Source organism: Vicugna pacos, chromosome 2, assembly GCF_048564905.1.
Source record: "Vicugna pacos chromosome 2, VicPac4, whole genome shotgun sequence".
Taxonomy (NCBI): domain Eukaryota; kingdom Metazoa; phylum Chordata; class Mammalia; order Artiodactyla; family Camelidae; genus Vicugna; species Vicugna pacos.
In genome coordinates this window covers 37949216-37969964 of record NC_132988.1, presented here as the reverse complement: position 1 = coordinate 37969964, position 20749 = coordinate 37949216, and the positions used below count along the sequence as shown (strand labels likewise).

Below are 20749 nucleotides of genomic sequence, written 5' to 3'. Positions count from 1 at the left end.
ACTTAAAAACAACAATAATAAAGAATTATCTAACATTAACAGTGAAGAATATAAATGTAATTATTTATTTAGTGCTATATCAGGGGTAGAATTAATACTTACTCAGATCCAGTTGTTCCCTATCTATAAGTCTCATATATCAACTAACACCTACCTCACTGCATGGCTATTTGGGTATATATACATCTTTTCTCCTATATGAGGGGGCATCTGGCAGGAATGATTTATGTGTGTTTCATTTTTGTTCTTCCATTGTGTGTAGATCAGTGTTTTGACTCTAGTAAAAGGTTATTACGTGTTTTTTAAATGATTTACTAAATGCCAGGATAGTTATGCTTTAGGGGCAACACTTGACTTACAGCATGTCCAAATGTGAGTAATAGCAAGGCTGGTTTTAATAAAACAGTATACTTCTGGCAGATTCTCTGCTTTCAAGAAAGAGTGAAATTCAGGATCCAGGAAATTTTTAAGTGGCCCTAAATGTTTGGCAGGTTTTTACAAGTGATGGTGAATTAGCCTGACATGAAATAATAGACATTTAAAGCTGGAAAGAACCACAAAACTCATCTACTCAATCATCTCATTTCAGGCTCAAGGTCACTCCTGTATTCTTCTGCTGAGAACCCCATCTTTCTTGACTCTGAGTTTAGGGCTTCTACCTCTACACCACGGTGCCTCTGCACTCCTGGGTAAACTGGCCTTAATGTGATACACATTACCTCTAAATGTGACTCAGTGGTCTGTACCAGGAAAATGTGCCAATGGTTTAAAATCTCTGGCCAATTATCTAGAAAAAAGCAACCCATCTCCATGTTGAGTAAAAACCAAAAAAAAAGTGCTTTTTTAAAAAGCTATAATAAGCAGTTATAGCTAAAGGAAAATGTCGACTGTACTTTTCAAGAACTATGAACATTAACTGTGCACTTTTTTATCTTAAAACAATACTTGTTGACATTACTTATAAATTGATAAGACTTTATTCTTTAATTTTTAAAATTTATTTTTATTAGACTTTCAAACTTATAAATTCAACATATTTTATTTCATTTATTTCCTACTTTCTTTATCAGCCCTATTTTTCTATCAAGGTTCTTCATGACTAACTGTGGTATTATATAATTACTTGCCACTGTGAGATTTAGAATACCACAAGAAAGCATGATTCAGTCTTTTTGATTCTATGGTTAAGAAAAATAGGAGTATGATAAACTCTCAAGTCATTGAAATGGATATTTTTAAGAAATCTAAGAATATAGATATTAAGTTAAAGAAATCAGTATTATATTCTTATTTAATCCTTTTATAGCTTCATATAACACAGAGGATAAATTTTAAAAATCTTTCACTTGGAAAAAAAATTAAATCTGGCTCCTACCCTTTATGGTTTCTTCTTTCACATACATACCTTTCATCCCACCCATAGAGAAGAATTTATAGTTCCCTAAACAGGACCTGTTATCTCGCTCTGTGCCTTAAAGTGCTACTGCTTTGGGTTGGAATGCCTTCCAGTAAATCTGAGCTCATATATCATCTTTTTATAGAACACTTCCCCCAACTCTCCAGTTTCTCCTGTGTTCTCATAGCACCCAAGCCTAACCCTAACATAACTTGCCCCCAGTACTATAATCAGTTATTTTTCTCATCCAATAGTTTGTACATTCCTTGATAGAAAGTATCATGTCTTATTTTACCTTATAATCAAGATAGACTGCAAAATTTTTGGTGCATAGTAGGTTCCCAATGAATGACAGTACGTTAACTTACCATGCCTGTATGTGTACTGTTCCTTTAATTTGAAGGAAAATCTAGTTGCCTTGGAAGTACCTAATCACAGAATTCACTTGACTCAAGAGACTTCGCATTCCTGGGCTTTCATTTTTTTCCCAACATGGCATCCAGAGGGATCCTTTTGAAAGTCATTAAATTTATGAAAAGATGTCAGTTTCATTCATAGTGGTACAGCTGCTATGGAAAACAGTATGGAGTTTCCTCAAAAATTAAAAATAAGGGGGGGAGGGTATAGCTCAAGTGGTAGAGCACATGATTAGCATACACAAGGTCCTGGGTTCAATCCCCAGTACCTTCTCCAAAAATAAATAAATAAACCTAATTACCTCCCCCACCAAAAATTAAAAATAGAACTACTGTATGATCCAGCAATCCTACTTCTGGATATTTTTCCAGAAGAATTAAAAACAGGATTTCAAAGAAATATTCGCTGTCCTGTGTTCATTGCAGCATTGTTCTCAATGGCCAAAAGGTAAAAACAACTTAAGTGTCTGTCAACAGGTGAATGAATAAAGAAAATGTGGTATATATGTACAATGGAATATTAGTCAGCCTTAGAGAGGAAGGAATTCTTGTCATATGCTATAACATGAATGAAACTTGAGGACATTATATGCTAAGTGAAATAAGCTAGTTACCAAAAGACAAATACCGCATAATTCCACTTGTGTGAGGTATCTACAGTAGTCCAACTCATAGAAACAAGGTAGTATGGTGGTTTTCAGAAGCCAGGGGAAGGGAAAATGGGGAGTTGCTATTCAGTGGGTACAGAGTTTCAGCCACGAAAGTTCTAGAGATCTGTGGTACAACAATATGCATATACTCTACCTTACATTTAAAAATTTGCTAAAAGGGTAGATTTCTTGTTATATTTTTTTAATTACAGGTTTTTTTAAGTAAAAGAACTTAAAAATATCTTTTTGTATTTTTGACAGTACATTTTTAACAGGAATCTAAACATGAAGAAACAAATCCTAAAATTCTATAAAACAAACATCCCAGACTCTTCCAAAAAGGTATCATGTTTTTAAAAAGTACAGGAGGATTATTCTAGTGTAAAAGAAACCAAAAGATGTAATAACCTAATATAATTTATAAATCTTAAGCATTCATTGAATCCTGAATTTTTTTAATATATTAAAGTCATTTTTCTTTTCTTTTTTTGTTTTTTTAATTTTTTTTTTGTGGGGAGGGTAATTAGGTTTGTTTGTTTATTTGTTTGTTTTTAGAGGAGGTACCAGGGATTGAACCCAGGACCTCATGCATGCTAGGCATGTGCTCTACCACTTAAGTTATACCTTTCCACAAAGTCATTTTTCTAATGATTACCGTTGGATAGCAAAATACCCCAAAACACAATGGCCTAAAAAAATTAATTATTTTATTATCTCTCATGGTTTCTGTAGGTCAGAATTCAGCAGGGGCTAGACTGGGTGGCTCTAGCCTCCAGTGTCTTGAGGTTGCAGTCAGCTGGTGACTGGAGCTGGAATCCAGGCAGCTGGAGCAGCTGCAAGCTGGCAGGACATCTCTTCACAGTGTCTCAAGGCTTTGTCACGGGATCCCTCCCCAAGGGCTTCTGGGGGCTTCCTCACAGCAGGATGGCCTCGGGGCTGTCATATGGCTTTAGGGCTCATGAAGCATCAGGGCAACAAAGGCAGCAGCAGAATCGCCTGGGTTTCAGAAGTCACAGCAGCATTTCTGCTTCACAGAAGCCTGCCCACATTCAAAGGTTAGATTCCACCTTTTTACAGGAGAGTGACAAAGTCCTAGAAGAGAAATGATTGTGGAAGCCATCTTTGGAAAATATAACTTACTGCAGATAATTATGAGACAGGGAAATTTAAATCTGGACTGTGCAATAGATGATACTGAATTAATTATGTCTTCTAAAAGAGGTGATATTTGATTTTATAGTAAAATGTATGTGTTCTTAGATGATGCATGCTAAGGGATTTAGTGGTAGTGTCTTGATATCTGCAACTTATTTTCATATGATTTAGCAAAATGACAGGTATATTTAAGAGAGAAAGAAAGAAAACATGAAGCAAATGTAGTGAAATGTAAGCAAGTGGAGAATAGATGATGAATGTACAGATGTTCACTGTCCTAATTATTCGCTTTTCTTTAGGTTTATAATATGCTTCTCAAATAATTGAGTGGGAAATAACATGTAAGTCATATTACGTTATTTCTCTGCTCACATCCTCCAAACCTCCCTCTTCAGAGTAGAAGCTAATATCCTTAACATGACCTGCAAGATCCCATGTAGTCCCCAGCCCTTTCCTCCCTGATACCATCTCCAGGCAGAGGAAACAGCAAGTACAAAAGCCCCTTGAGTGCACTTGGCATGATGAGAAACAGCAAGTTGCTTACAATGTCCTTTAGTAATTGATGCCTCTTAAACACCTTCTTCGTAAATCCTTGTGCACGCATCTTAGAGAGTTTCCAATCTGATGTGAAACCTCAATTCCCTGCCTACTCATTTCCTTCTTGGTTGTAGGAACTTCAGCCCTAGAGAACTCAGTTGAAGCCACGCCATTTCTCACTATCCCAAAAATGCCTGAGGATTTGGTTTAGGAAAGAGAAATCAGAGCCAACCAGGAAATTTTAAGAAGGTTCCCAGTTGTATTCAAATTGGGATTTCACCGACTTGGTATTCCGCTCAGGATGCTTGATACCCAGTCTTAATCTTACCTCCAGGGCATATCGTCTTGTATTATATTTGAGGTTTAGATTGTCTAAGCAAGCCCTGTAGTAATCAGTAGGTTCTTAACAAGATTTTACTTTGCAGGATTTAATCCACTGGCTTTCTTGCTTGGCTGCCTTTGGCTAATGCTCCGTGTTCTGTCGGACCTCACTTGCCTGTGGCCCTAGAGCATGGTGCTGCCTGTCACAGACATCAGTGATTTCCCCTCTTGGATGGAGGCCATCACAGAAGCCATGTTTTCATAGGATATATTTGTTCCTGGTGTTTCAGTCTTAGGTCTCAGCAGGATTGTGGTTCTTTCTGAAGGTCTTATGATACTGTCTCTGGGGGAGGAATTAGTCTCACAGATAATTGGGCCTTTGATTCCCAAGATGAGTAGGTTGGCCACATTTTTCCTTCCAAACCAGTGAACCCTGTGTTAAGTAGGGCTTGCTGGTAAATTCAGTGTGTCAGGAACTCATGGGCAGATAAGGGGCCACTGAGCAGTGTAGGTTCTGGGACAACAGAGGAAAGGCATACTCACCTTGGTTCTCCTGCAGAGTCTGTGCTCCCTTGTGTTCTTTTGTAAAATTCAATAACATTGGGAGTAATAATAATAATGACAACATAGGTCCCTCTTATTAGAAATTAGATACTTAATAGGCATTAGAAGTCAAGGTTCAAAAAGTATTACCAGGCCACCTGAGTGCTCAATGCATTGGTATCAGTAAAGTGAGCAAACCCCAGGTGAGATCGCCATCCACAGTGGAAAAGGCGGAGACATTCTTTTGGAGGAAACAGGACAGTTAAATGCCAGGGAGGCTTGGCTAGGTGTCCTCTGTGCTAAAATTATAATTCTGGGATTGCCATTTTCCGACTTGGCAAAAGCCTTAAAAAAATCTTTCTATCCTTTAATACTATAATTCCACTTCTAGGAACCTATCCTAGATACCGAAAAAAAGTGTTAACTGTAATGAGGAAAGAAAATGGAAATAAATAATGTCCAACTGAAGGGAAATGGGTAGATAAATTATGTCCACTTACCATGCAGATTTTAAAATTTATGTGTATGAATAATTTGGCAGTAATGTGAGAAGGAAAAGATACATTACGTATAAATAGGATATAAAATTATACATAAAGTATCAAAATTTTGTTTAAAAATACTATAAATAAAAATACTGAAAAGAAATGGATCTTTGGATGTTAGAAATTGAGAATTTTTTTCTTTCTGCTTTTCTGCATTTTACAGCTTTTCTTTAATGAGTTTTCATCACCTTTTTAAAAAGAAGGGTAAAGCACTGATTTTTAAAGTGCTAACACAAGAGTTCCTACTAGCAAAGGATGCCCAAATCAGTTTCATTATGAATGACCATTTATACAAATTGTTTTAAGACAAAGTATCATATTAAGAGATTCAGTTCAACAATACTTCTTGAGTGTCTAAAGTACTTTACTTCAAATTTCAAAAAATTAACATCTTCTAACATTCCACAGGATAAGAGGCAAAACACTAACTAGTATTTCAACTATCTGTAATTCTGCTTTTTCCCTTTAACAACTATATGGGCTGCAGCAAGAACTAGGGAACTACTTTGTGCTAGGCCATGTGTTACGTGCTTTTTATAAGGGACCTTATTTCATTCTAGCAACAACTCTGTGAGGCTTTGTGTATATTATCTTTCTTGACTTTGACAGCAATTCTATGAGGCATTTTATAGAAGAGGAAACTGGAGTTCAAAGAGATTCCCTAATTTGACCAAAGAGAAACAAAAAGTAAGAGAAAGGTCTTCATTCTTTCCACTGTCCTTGTGCTTTGTTGATAGGATATTCCTGGCCCACAGCCAGAGCCTTGAATAGCCTAGTTTTTAAACAGAATGAAGCCACATTTCTCAGTCTGGTTTCTCATCCTAAGGGACCTATTATCCACAGACATTAGAACATGAGAGAAAAGAAAAAAATGCTAAGCAATAGCGGTGGAAAATGAAAGCTGACACAAAAGTAGGACCACCCCACCCCCACAAAAAACACCTATTAAAAAGCACCCAAGAACTCAAAAGGCATAGCTATGTGGCAGTACAGAACAATTTTACGAGACCTATGACTCTCTGCAATGCTGAGGTGATTATCATATACAGTACTTTATTTTCCACATAGTCTGTAATACAGGAGGAATGTAGTCCCTAAAAATTATTTCGCACAAAGGTCATCCTGGCTGTCTTCTCCAAGGGTTCTGAATAGATGAGGTGTTAGTTTGTCTTGTTTTTGTGATACTATAGAATCTAGCAGAAGACTTACAGATACAAGTGATTACTAAACTGAGGCCCTTCAGAAGAGGCACTATCCAAACTCAGAATTTGCTTTTTATTTATGTGAATAGAGTTACTGAGCTACCTGGTTATCAATATGCCTTGAAATATTTTGCTAGAACAACTTAGAAATGGAATTGAAGCCTCAACTGAAGCTTTCTGTGCTGCTGTGGTTTAAACTGAATGCTGCGCTTTGTATAAACATAATTTTTGTGGTTTAACTTTAGGCTGTTGTCTGCGGTCTTCCCATAAAATGGGAATGCGTCAGAAGCACAGCTTCGCTTCCTGTGTAGGCTGGAAACTGTTAACTGCAAAGTTTGGAGATAGTCTCATACAGCTCTTTGCCATATGTTAAACTAAACTTGATATGAAAAATCATATCAGTTTCCAGTTTCCCCGAGCATTAAAAAGAAAAAAAAAAAGCAGCTCAAGCTTTATAAATATAAAAAGCATCTGTCTGCACAGGAAATTCTACTCTGTTATTTTGCAAATGATCCCTACTTATATTTACAAGAGAAATCAGATCTGATGAAGTATATAGGAAGTAACGCACCATTTTGTTCAGAATTTTAAAATAGATCTTCATAACTCTGCACGGCTGGCTGGACTGTGAACTAACTAACCATCATTGGAGAGAGATCTCAACAGTGCTGCCCAGTATGCTCCTGAGCATTTGTGCTTCCAACTGAAAGGAGATGGAATATTTTGATAGCATGATGCTAACTTAAACATTTCTATCAGATGTAATTTTTGTGCTTAAATGCTCCCACCACCATTTCCAATTCAGGAAGACTCATGAACATTCACCAAATGTTTGGCACAGTTTTCATTCTAATTTTTTTCCTTCTCCTTGACTCTCCAAGCTTTGAAAGAATCCCTTCCATAGTCACTCACCCAGGTGCAAATATCCTTGAGTATATCTTTGGTAGCTTTTTTAAGAATCCCTTGCTGTGATTTCCTTTCTACCTGCCTCCCCATTGCCACCTATAATTTTGTCATTTCTTTTGCCCTGACCTACCATCCCATGACCCTCATAAGATTAACAGCTGAAATCCATGACCAGAACCCTAGTCATTCATCACAATCTACAAAGGACTTCACGCTGCGTTTACAATATACCATATTTTACCAGCATCCCTCTCTCAGACATGGCGATACACCTGGCTCACTTCATCAATTCAGTGCATCAATTTTAGCTTTTTGATTTCACTGATTGTTTTCTTGCCTCACAGAGAGTACTCAAAGACTTCCACCCGACTGACTCTACCTGCCTTTTTTTTTATCTCATAGCCTATCCATGCCAGTATTACCAACTAAACTCCCTTTACCCATGAAACTATAATTTTCTTCTTTTGATTTCTTCTTTTTCACACCTTTATCTTGTCTAGTTTCCACTCAGTGTTGATTCCTCTACTAACTTCAGGCTCCTTTTGCTCTCAGTTCCATTTACTTCCTTTCTTTTTTTCTCAATATCAAATCAGTTTCATATAGTGATAATTACTCATCCAAGTGTTGCCCACTTTTACTACTCTCTCTAGTTTAAAAGTTGCTGTCTCTTCTATTAAGCTTTCACTTGTAGTTCCCTAAATAATGCTGGAAAATATGTATTAGTCTTGCAGTGTGGGTTTGATGCTCTGTTCACTAACCTTGAGATGAAGAAATAGCACCCCTTCCTCCATTGGCATCAGAAAGAGGCCACTCATGGTACATTTTCATTAAAGAAAATGTCTAATTTTCAAACTCCCTCAACCACTTCAATATTATCTCTTCTTTATCCTATTCTGTTTCCACCTCAACAAAGTGTACTGTAATTCAATTCACTTCTGATGGTAACCACCTGGCATTAGCATTGGACTCCACAGGTTTAAGAGCCTATTCCCAGGAAAACTGCCTTTATTTCAGATACCAGCCAAAGTGGCTGGGGGGTCCCCAGACCACCCATCCCTCTGGCCAACTGGCTACAAATTCAGATGTTCCCACTATCCCCTTAGGCTCAATAATTTGCTAGAAAGACCCACAGATCTCAGGAAAGCACTGCAGTTAGGATTATAGTTTTATTATAAAAGATACACAGAGGGCAAGGTCGGGGAAAGAGCACAAAGCTTCCTTGCCCGCTCATGGTGGAATCAGGGCATATCACCCCCCTGAAACATCAATGTGTTCACCAACCAAGAAGCTCCACTGACCTTTGGTGTTCCGGGTTTTTACTGCGCCTTCATTATATTGCCTCATTTGATTAAATCACCAGCCACTTGATTGAACTCTATCTCCAGCCCTTCCCTCCTTCAGCTCTAACCCTCTAATTACAAGGTTGGTCTTTCTGGCTTAGCCTCTCCCTATACTGAGTCATCTCATTAGCATAAACTATGTAGGGCCCACTATGAGTCACCTCAAAAGCATAAACTATTAGGACTCACCATGAATAACAAAGAACGTCTATCACTTGGGAAGTTCTAAGGGTTTGGAATTTTCCTCCTAGGAACTGGGGACAAAGTACCTGTCAAATTCTTTAGTCACAACAATCCTCAAGAGGATGAGTAGCCAAAGGTTTATAAACCACTTCCCTGGGAAAACAAGTTATCCAGGATCTCACTCTGGAAATTTAGGACTTAACAGCTTTTGTCTTTGGAACTCCGATGAAAATGGAACTAAAAGAATTGCATTTTCACATCCTTAAAATTAAAATTTTTCATTGGCTAAGCCTGCATGATTATACAAAGACCAGCAGATCCATGTATGTCAGGCTGGGACAAGAGAATCTTGACTGAGTTTGGCCCTCAGAAGCCTAGGCTCCAGCCTCCATAAATGTACACAGAGGCATTGACTCAAATGGGACGTCCTGCCAGTGACCCAGGTTGGTCAAAGGGTGGCTAAGGCACCTTTTCACTCACAGAACCTCTGTCCTAATTTTAGTTTTGCAGAGATTTGCACATCTCTCCCTCTTCTCTCCTAGCAAAACCTGTCATAAAACTAGTTCTAAGGAGAATGCGCATGACACAGAAGAGTTTAATGAACTGTTATGTTACACTTGGTACTGAAAAAGAAAATGAAACCTTTTTTTATAAAAGTATTCATCTTCTCTGTGATGGTTAATTTTACAACTTCCAGAGTAGGCCAAGGTACCCAGATATTTGGTTAAACATTATTCCAGACGTTTCTGGGAAAATATTTTTTTAGATGGCATACCATTTAAATTAGTAGACTGAGCATAGTGGATTACCCTTCATAATGTGGGTTGGCCCTCATCCAGTCATTTAAAGGCCTGAAAAGGAAGAGGAAATTCTGCCAGCAGACTGTCTGTGGATTCAAACTGCAACTCTTCCCTGGGTCTCCAGGCTACCAGTCTACCATATATACATATATACACACATACATCCTGTTGGTTCTACTTCTCTGGAGAACTCTAACTCATAAACATTTATTTTTTATTTTTTATTTTGGGGGAAGGTAATTAGGTTTGTTTGTTTGTTTGTTTGTTTTTAACAGAGGTACTAGGCATTAAACCCAGGAACCTCGTGGATGCTAAGCACATGCTCTACCACTGAGCTATACTCTCCCTCCTCATACACACTTAATATTATGTAATAATATACAATATCAAGTATCCATGATTGATTAGTATAAATGTGCTTTTATTCTCCATATCAAAGAAAGAAATGATACTTACCTGCTCTAACCATGAGCATGTCTGTGTTGGTGGTCTGCATTCTCACTTGTGCCCTCTGACCATGAAAGCTGAATGATTACAGATCATCTCTAGGCCTTTAAATTTTCTAAGAGATGCCTTATTCTCTATCATTTTTTTTTGTCCCTGCATTCATACTCAATTGGCAAATGAAATGAGGCACAAATGAGTAAGACTATTTTACTTTACTTCAAGGACAGTAAATATGAATCACCAAATTTCTGTACAAAATATCCTATTGGCTTTTTATGTTTCTCAAGAAGTAACAATGCTAAAGAAACATGTAATGGGAAATAGCTGTTTAATTACATCTCCAAAGAGCACTAAAACATAATTGAAATATAATAGACACAGCTGCTAAAGTGTATTTTTAAATGCCTATTGAATTTCAAAGAAATATTAGAGATGTTTTATCATTATTTAATATTCCAGAAAGCATTCTGCTTCATGTCATATATAGATGCAAACTAAAACATTTTAATAGCCTCTATTCATTTTAATTATTTTGAAAACATAAGAAAAGCTTAACAAATTTAGTTCATCTTAACAGGAAAAGTAATCAAATGTACCAAAATTAGCATAATATGTAAGATCTGAGATGATAAGTCTCTGTCAAAGCCAGTAAGTACAAGATTAAATCAAAATGGTAAATAATTTTATTATGTATTACATATTTATCATAAATTATATATAGTAATTTTTTAACATAATGTGTGTATACATAGTATATATAGGTATGTAAGCTATAGATATAGAAACCCTCTAAGATATTATCACTTCCTATTAAGTGATGTTTGAATAACATTTAGACCTTAAAAGCATTGGATTTGATAAATTTGGAAGGCAAGGAAATTTAGCTGAACTAATTCTTCCATGAGCAGTCATTTATATCAAATTTAATCTGAAAGTAGCGTCAACAAAGCTAATGGTTTTGAACATTCACTCACCCACTCTATTCTTGGGTACAATTGATTGGCCTCCTATATTAAAGTGGCTTTTACCTTCATTTTCTGGTAACTCAAAAAAAACTTAATTCTGAAAATGTTATCTTAATTTTGTTTAATTTATTTTTAATTTAATAATACTGTTGATGTTCTCATTGTATCTATTTCCTATGTGCTTAACATTTATCTGGAGTTGAGTAGGCCTTACCTCCCAGTTTATAGTGAAACCAGTTTATTTGTAAATAGGGAAAATTTTCACTTATGCAGATGGGCCTCAAGGCATACAGACACTCAAAGAGAAAGACAGATACTCAAGAGTGAGTGTAACACACATACATACACACACCCCTACTCATTTTATCTTGTTTACAGAGTGACAGACAAGTGAGTTCATTCCAGATAGAGTTCACCCATTCACATGTCATTTAAAAAAAAAACCAGAATGAAAGTCTTGCTAGATATAGTGAACCTTTCCCTGCCTTCTATATCAGAGTGGTCTGCATGTGATTTGCTTATCTCTTTGTGCTCTAATAATTTAATATCCACAGAGTGTAGGGCATTTTACAATAGAGGGTCTGGTCAGTGATGCTAATGTTCTTATATTAGTTCTTTTGTAGGTTTTTCTTTCTTCATCTTTGGAAATACAGCTGGAGATAGTAGCCATTTCTTGATACTGTCCTGGGCCAGATCTGTCTGTGTAGTGCAGTGTGAGAGAGTCCAGGCTTTGCATTTAGATACAGCTGGGTTTAGATCCTAACTCAGCTGTTTCCTAGCTATCTGGTTTGTCTGACTGTAAAATGGGGACCATAATACCCACCTCCGTAAAGGTTCTTCTTATGAGTAATGAGATTACAAATGTATACTACTCACCACATAATGAGCATTCACTGCATATGTGTTCCTTGCCACCACCCTCTACAGCACTCACACTAAAAACCTTGCACCCATCCTGCTTCTGACCTCTTCCTTCCTGTCACCAGTGAACTAGGCAACTACACAACCAAGAAGGTTTGAATTATGTCTGAACCAAAAGTCAATGATTATGGTAGAAGTATTTATTTATTCTGAGTACATTGACTATTAGCAGAATAAAGATCATAAGTCTAAGGGCTGATCAATCTTGACTAAGTTGGTAATATTTGAGATAGTCCTTGAAAAGTGGGTAGAATTTAGCCTGAAAGACACACAGCGAGACAAGCATTCTTTACAGAGGAAATGAATATCGGGCCTGAGCATTTGGAGAATAAGGAGTAGCTCAGTTTTCTCCTTAGAGAGTGTATGTGATGGAAGAGGAGACCCAGGAAGGAATATGGGCCTATTTTATCAAGGATTCTGAGTGCTTGGTAAAGGAGTTTAACTGAGTGGAAAATAAGAAATTATTGATATTTTCTAAGCAAAAGAGTTTTGCCTTGAAGAATGTCTCTGGTGTTAGCATATGGGATGTAATAGAGTTGACAGAAATAAAAGCAAGGAAGTTATTAGAGTGGTTTCAGGCAAAAAGAAAGAAAGCCTTACCCTTACCAATTGCTAGTAGGAGTGTAAATTGATTCAATCTCTGTGAAAGGTAGCTTGGCAATATCCATCAATATTCCAAATGCACATCTCATTTTCCTCAGCAATTCTACTTCCAAGAACATATCCTCAGATATACTTGTGAAAGAGCGAGCAGATTCACATGCCAGGTTATACACAGTAGCATAAAATTACAAGGACTCTTGGATAAACTAGAGCAATCCACAGAACAAGATTATAGTACTTCTATACAGTAAGAATAAGGAAGTCCCTTATGCACTCCTATTGAACAATTTCCAAGATTTAAGTTAAAAAAAATCAAAGCATAAAATTGTGTGTAGTTTGTTCCCATTTGTGTTTTAAAAATAAAAAAAGAAGAAAAGAAATACATATACATACCAGCTTTGGTATACACAGACTATTTCTGGAAGAAAACACACACAACAATGATACTGTGGCTTCTTGGTAAAAGAAATGAGTGACTGAAGGACAGGACTAAGAGGACTTTTTTTTTTTTTTTTTTTTTTTTACTGTATGCCTTCTTGCACCTTTAGAATTGTATATGATGCAATACTACCTATCCAAAATAAGTGTTAGAAGCAGTGAGGCCTGAAGTCAGAGTGGTACCTAAAGAGCTGGAAAGAACTTACCAGAAGTTGATAGCAAGGGACAAACTTTTATAAAGGAAGAGTACAGACATCCAAGAACAGAAAGGTATGGACAGCCTAGTACTAGTCTGTGTGCCATAAGCAGAAAGAGAATTTAAGAAGTCTTGTGATGCAGCCTGAGCCTTTGTGGAATATAATTATCATCCCATCTTTACAGATGAGGCACCTAAACATCTGGAGGTTCACTGACTCACCCCAAGTAACACAACTGAGTGTCATTGTAGCATTCTCTGTAAAGCTTTAAATGGGAGCAGTATTTGGAAAAGTATAGAAAATTGACTTCATAGCTGGAAGAGACAGGAGAGTCCTGCCCTCCTCCTCGCTGCCCAGTTACCCACCTCCCCTCCCTAATAAGGTGAATTTTCCTATTTAGCAGGCACTTTTCCCTCGACATTGGTGTTGAATGGAACCATTTAGTAAAAAAAAACAACCCTTGTAGTCCTTTCAGAATTCTGACGTGTCTGAAGCCTGTATGATTGTAATAATGATGATAATAATAATAATATCCAAACAATATTTTTAGGATTTTCCTTTAAGTCAATATGAGAATGCTGACCTTTCGTAGAAGACTGAATCTACACTTCAGATTTCAGAGCCGCATTGAGTCTCCTTGTACCCGTGAGGTGCGGTTCTGGGTGGTTTCTACTATGTGAAAAGGTTGATAGTTTCAGAAAGGAAACGTTGATAAACTCCAGTTCTATTTAACCAAATGGTTTACCTGACTCCTCTGCTAATTCACTTTTAGAAAATGTAACCCCTTATTCCGTAACAGTAGTACTTATAGATTAGTTTATCTATAAATAAGTTATTTTAAAGGACTTGTAACTTAGAGCAATAATAAAAAATTATAGACCAAGTAGGGCGTTCCTACTACAGAGTTTTTTAAAGTAGATATTTGGGTTAGTTATGATCTTTTATGGTCTTACCACATTTTACCTCTAGAGTTAGAAACCCCTACCATGGTATTGTTCCCACTCCAGCTGCCAGAGGCTTTGGCAGTAGGTGGCCCCTGCCCGTGCTGATCATGAAGGTTTGGAATCCTTTATATTTCTTCTCTTTCTCCATCTCAGCAGAAATACCCTTCTAGTAATCTTGCTTTTAATTAAGTTTCATATGGTACCTTAGCTGACTTTTGTACCTGGGTTGGTCTCCTTCGAAGCTCTGAAAGAACTACTTCACTTATGCTTTCTTGTGCCAAACTTCATTTCTTAAAATGTCTTTTTTCAGTTAAAACAGTAAGCTGTGGCCTGGGTAGACCCAGTCAAGCCCTGGTATTTTTTCCCTCCCCGAAGGTATAGACAGATAAGTGACTGTTAAAATCCAGTGAGTGTTTAACCTTCAGTATTGTTCTTTCTCATCCTTTGAGTCTTCACCCTCTACATAAATTTCTGGACAAAGTTGACACTCCCAAAATCTTTCAAAATTTTACAAATGACTATTAGAGGGGCTGCCTTAAAATAAATATTTTAAAAGAATTTTTAAGTGTTTTTGTTTATTTAGAAACTTGACAACAATTAATTCTTAGCTTTTAAAAACCTAGCTATTTTTATTCACAAAATGAATATACTTGTTTGGTTTGTTTACTTCCTCCCAAGGGTGAATACAGTGTTATGAGGAAATCAATTCATTGAAGCCTCTTGATAATGAAGCTGATTTTTGTGATTACCGAAATTTAATTCATTCACATATAAGCCAAAATCAGATTTTCGTGCGGGTCCATTTACTTGAAGAGTCTTTGTTTTTTAATTCTGTCAGGTTTTTTTTGGTTAAATTAAACACCTTCAGGGAAGTTTAACTTCATCTCCTCTCTATATCTTCATTATGCTGTGGAGGCAGTGCTTTAAAACTAAGAAGCAAAATGTTTTCTGCTAGGAAAAAAAATGTTTTCATTGCAAAATTGAATATAACTTTTGTACAATGTTGCTGCTTAAATAAGGATTTCTCTTAATCATTTTTAAATCCATCATAAGCTGTAACTGTATTCATTATCCTGTCACTTTGTAAGTCTAACAGAACAAGAACAGCTGTTGTCTAGTTTATAAATAACGGCACCATGGTCTTTCAATATCAGAACAGCACACCCAAGGTACACAGCGCAGAATTCCCTGGAAATTGGTGGTCTGAGAGCTGGAGACACTTTTGTGCATGTAAACATTTGTTCAGCAGCCGAAGTAATAGCAATGCATTAAACCAATAGAATTACTTCTTCTGGCACCTAACAGAAATGTTAATTGATCATCAATCATTAGCTTGTAATAAAAGGGCTGAACTTGCAGTTCTGAGTGTATAGTCAGAAAAATTAAGTGAGACAGAAATGTTATAAAAAAGACAAATGTTCCAAGCTAAATTGCTTTAAATTACATTGACCTCATCCCTGTACCTTTGAAACCTGTCCCTAATGGAGAGCAATTGATTTACCCTTCCAGCTTTTTCCTGTAAGGCCTATCAGATCCCAAATTCAAACGGGCTCTTTGCCAAATTATTCTGCAATTGAGTTTTCCTTTGAGATTCTTAAATGATGACTAAGGCACAAGCCAGGTAGAAAAATGGTACTCAATGAATTTAAGCTTTAAAAATGAAAGTGACAGCTTTTTTCTCCCATTGGACAAGGTGATAAAATTAATGGAAGTAATTTTTAGCATAAAACAGTTATAACAGCACAAAAATATGAAGACTATTAGCACCAAAGTGAGCTGTGAATGGGACCACCATGAAAAAATTTCAAATGTCTCAGCTACATCTAGGATAAAATGATCAAGTTCCTGGAAACTAAGGAGAATTTGTGACGAAGATTTTTAGAGAAAGTTATGCTGTGCAGGGAGTGTGATCCCCACCCCAGGGGAGAGCAGAGGGTGAGTGACAGCCCTGCTGCTCATCTCGGCTCCTATGTGAGGGTCCCTGGGACCATCAGAGAGCCTGGCATGTGTTTCCTGCAGGAGAGGACCATGTTAGGCTGGTGTCTGCCTCATGACTCAGAAAATCAAAGCATGAGAAAGAGACTGGCTAAAATGGTCTGCGTCAGAAGAGGAGGGGGCCATATCTAAGAAGTATGTGCCCTCTTTTCCAAAGTCAGATCAAAGGCCCCAACATCTCAGGGCCCAGATGTGGAATTCTTAGTAGGAATGTTATCCAGGAATCCTTCTAAATGGGCTCCTAACAAAGGACTGAGGGATGCAGTAACTTTGTAAAGGAAATTGCATGGGTGGGGCCTAGAAGGAGTATCTCCAAAGATCTCAGATGGCTTTAAACATATGCCATCTGATGACATTATCAATCACGTAGTAATTCCCTGCATCCCTCTCCCTGCTTCATCTCCACGTCCCAAACACTAAGGAATCCAAAACCTCAGCTAGCAAGAATAAAATCACCCACTGGAGAAGGATAAATCAGCCTCTCTTCCCAGCCTCTCTTGCAGATTCTTTTCTGCACCAGGTCACAGCTGAGAGAGAGGAGAAGATTTAATATGGCAACAAGTTTGGAGTTTTGATTATCTTCTGGACCAGGAGATTTAAACTACTAAATCAGGACCGTGTTTAGCAACTTAAAGCTACATGAGAGCTTTCTGTTCACCTAAGAAGCTAAGGAGACCACGCTGCCTGCACCAGCCTTCATCCAAAGATAAGAGAAAACTACCCTCCCTGAATAAATGTTAAAGGGACATGTAAAACAAAGTGATGATATCACTTCAGTGATTATATCCCATGACTCTGAAGTGTTTAATGTATGCATTACACAAGAGTTTTAAGACTGCAGATATTATATTTAGAGTTGCTCACCTTTGATGAGGTATTTTCAGTGGAATGGTGGGAACAAAAGCCGGATTACCAAGAACTAAAATGTGAACAGAAATGAGGAGTAAAGACAGCACCTAAATACTGCTCCTTTGAAGACCTTGGCAAGGAAGAACAGTGGCTGGAAAAGAAAAAAAGCTCAAGAGAGCCCACAATGGGAGAGACAAACATGTTTTCAGGTATTAGGGAGGGACCAGTCCAGAGGATCAAAAATAGCGGAAAACAGAAATAAGTGGGAATGAGATTTCTCTGGAGTTGCAAGTAGATGGGGTAAAATGCGCTTAAGGATGTATTAGTCTTGAATACAAAACAGAACACCTCTGCCTGACACTGAAGGTGTCAAGGGTACTTTTTAAAAGACAAATGCATATGGAGAGGGGGGTTGAAAGAGTTGCTGCCTAATGACCATTACTCCCCGTTAATCATGGGATGATGAACTAGGGAAATTAGGGAGAGTGGAAGATGAGTAAAGGCCTCAAGAGAAGAATGAGAGTTTGAAACAGCTGCTGAAGGGAACTGAAGAGTGAGGAGATAGAGAATGAAGAAAAAGACTATCCCACAGTGCGGAGAAGTCCACTGAAATTGGGGACCATGTGCTGCTGTGACCTGAAGAGCTCCCCTTGTACATTTTCCCTCTAGCTGTGCTGAACAGTTCAGACGTGGGAGTGAAGAAATTGAATGGAAAGTTGATCCAAAGTCTCAGACCTGTAGAACACTGAAAGCAGAAAGATGCTTTGGGAATCTGAGGGTGAAAGTGGGGGAAGAGTTCAAACTGTGGACCATACAATCTTGCCTGGTGGAGGAAGTGATCAGATGAACATTAACAGATGCAGAAAAAATGAGGAGATTGGAGACTAGAGGTGTAGGTAAGGTTGATAAGCTGCTGGAAGGAAGCGATAAGTGAGAAATTATGTTCCTTCAAAGCCACAGTAACATAACAACAACAACAACAACAAATAGCTGTTACTTATTAAGCAATTACTGTGTGCCAAGCAGCACTTTAAATGTTTTTATTATGCTTAATCATCACGAGAGCCCTATGAGGTGGTTACTATTATTATACCCCTTTTTTTCTTTTCTGTAAGTAAATTAAAGTACTGAGAGTTTAAATAACTTGCTAAGATCAAAGAGCCTACTTTCTTAACCACCATGCAAAGTCAAAGACCTAAACATACTGTTTATTTACAAAAGAAGGAGGTTTCACAGGAAACAGAAGAAAGTGGGCGGTAAAAAAATAAGTGGAGACTGGAGAAGGCAGAGTTCAGGGAGAAGAGTACAGGGCAAATGGGGACAAAGTTGGAAGAGACAAAAATAAATCACTGAGGAGGCACACGATTTGAATGATGCTAAAGGATTACCAGAATGAATGTAAGGTTATTGGTGCCGACTCAAGGCATATACTAGATCTCATGGGCAGTTCACAGAATAAAGCTGGAAAGGCCCAACACCAGCCTCCAAGGACCTTACAATCTACACACAAATAAAAGTAGTTTTAAAATACATAATACAAGCTAGAGTGAAAAAAAAGTCAGAAATGAAGAGGAGAGTATAGCTCGGTGGTAGAATATGTGCTTCAGCATGCACTAGGTCCTGGGTTCAACCCCCATGATCCCCCCATTAAAGAAAGAAATAAACCTAATTACCTCCCCCCAACAAAAAAAATTTTTTAATGTTTTTAATATCAAAAAGACTAAAATTGGGGGGCTTAATTTTTTAAAAGATTTGCATCTGCCTAGAGAGATCTGAAAATGTAGATGTAACACTCTGGATTCATAGGATTGGCATAAGTAGAAACATAAGGCAGTGTATTCTGGAGAGAAGACTCTGCACAAACATCGCGTGGAGGTAGGTGTGTCCAGGCGACACTGGGGAGCAGTAAGCAAGGCAAGCTGACTGGTACCCTGAGCACAGGTAAGATTGGAAAGGTATCCTGGGATCGTGGTGTAATTTAGGATGACATCCTGAATTTTAGTTAATTCAGAAGAGTTAATAGCTCTTAAGACTACAATTTTAATTTTAGTTATTCAGAGTTATTAGAGGTTTGAACTGGGAAATTACAGAATTGGAGGCTCAGGCCCAGTGTCTCATTAGAATAACCTTCTCCTCAGAATGTTTTACTTATTTTCCAGAGACATGCTCGTGTAATGAAGTAGCATCTTGACAGTGGTGAAACTCATATAGTTTTCATGGTAATAAAAATGAAACTTCTACAGTTTGATCACAAGCCCATAAAAATAAACTGTTTTCCTTATTTTTTCCCCTAAAGAGGTTAACTACAGTATGCTTGTCTTCTTCCACAGGACCTTTTAAATGCTATGAAATAAAGTAAAAATGAAACTGAAAAGCATTCTTTTACATAGAGAAGTTGTAAGATAATATGCATCTGAGAGATGCATGTGGAAATGAAGACGAAATTTGCTTGGTTAAAAAATAATAATAATAAACAGGATTGAAGGGGATTTGGGAACTAATTGTACATGTCTGTATGGACCAGTTTTTTGGGGATTTTTTTTTAAGCAATCTTCTGTGCAACTCCACACACTTGTCAGCCAACCAGAAGCCCTCCAAAGTCACAGCCAAGGGCACTTACTAAGTTGTTCTTTGTGCCAGGGTTAGCTCCAAGTCTAAAACATCAAAATGTATTTATAAACTTCACAAGACATGTTTGTTTGTAAAATGTGTTCAAAAAGACCACTACAGAAAATGATGGCTTTTGGTGAACAAAATCCTTTCAATGAGGATAAACGATGGGTCTGGCCCATTTTCTTCAAGTGGTATTCCAATGGCTCCTGCATCAGGAAACGCAGGGATGATTCTCTAAAATGCAGGTATCAGGGCACCCTCCAGACCTAGAAAAGCAGAATCTCTGAGGATAAGGCCCAGTGAACTTTTATAAACTTTCTAGGTGATCTGTATATATGCTAAGGCTTTTGAATCTTTGGTCACCTGCAAGGATACCAAAACAAAACAAAACTGGTTGGCTGAAGGACAGAGGTAGGAGGCAAATTTTTTTACTGTAAACTCATTTGTGCCTTTTGAATTCTGAATTTTTCACAAACAAGACTTAAAAAGAGAGTCATGTGTATACTTTCACTGCCCCACCGTGAACCAGTCAGAGGAGCATGTGGCAAATAGGTTCAGAAAAATGTTTGTGGATTTGAACTGAGCAACAGGGTCAGAAATGGCATAGTTTATAATAAATGTTGTAAGTAACATACTTTTTATACACCTTAACTTCTTCTCCCCTCCCCCTAAAAAACAGAATAATTACTTTTTGTTAAACTGATTTTGCACCAGGACCCATGTTTTTGCTCCTTATTCTTCTCAGTAATGATTCATCTATCTCCGCTACCCGGAACTCACTAG

At 37.4% G+C, this 20749-nt stretch overlaps 1 protein-coding gene and 1 long non-coding RNA gene across 3 annotated transcripts in view; one reads left to right on the top strand and one right to left on the bottom strand.

Annotated features, from left to right (window-relative positions):
* Positions 1 to 20749, top strand: part of LOC102542828 (N-deacetylase and N-sulfotransferase 3) — a 147317-nt gene that overhangs the window by 91121 nt on the left and 35447 nt on the right. The window contains exon 7 of one of the 2 annotated variants that reach the window (XM_072938327.1): positions 492 to 1263. The exons of the other annotated variant lie outside the window; for it this stretch is intronic. Within the exon in view, the coding sequence (XP_072794428.1) occupies positions 492 to 521 (30 nt within the window). The 3' untranslated portion in view covers positions 522 to 1263. Of the gene's footprint in view, positions 1 to 491; positions 1264 to 20749 lie in introns of those variants that run through there. 2 annotated transcript variants of the gene reach the window in all.
* LOC116285719 (uncharacterized) overlaps positions 3234 to 20749 on the bottom strand; it is a 72288-nt gene continuing 54772 nt past the window's right edge. Inside the window, exon 4 of the long non-coding RNA XR_012059335.1 lies at positions 3234 to 3554. This is a non-coding gene — a long non-coding RNA (uncharacterized lncRNA). The remainder of the gene's footprint in view (positions 3555 to 20749) is intronic.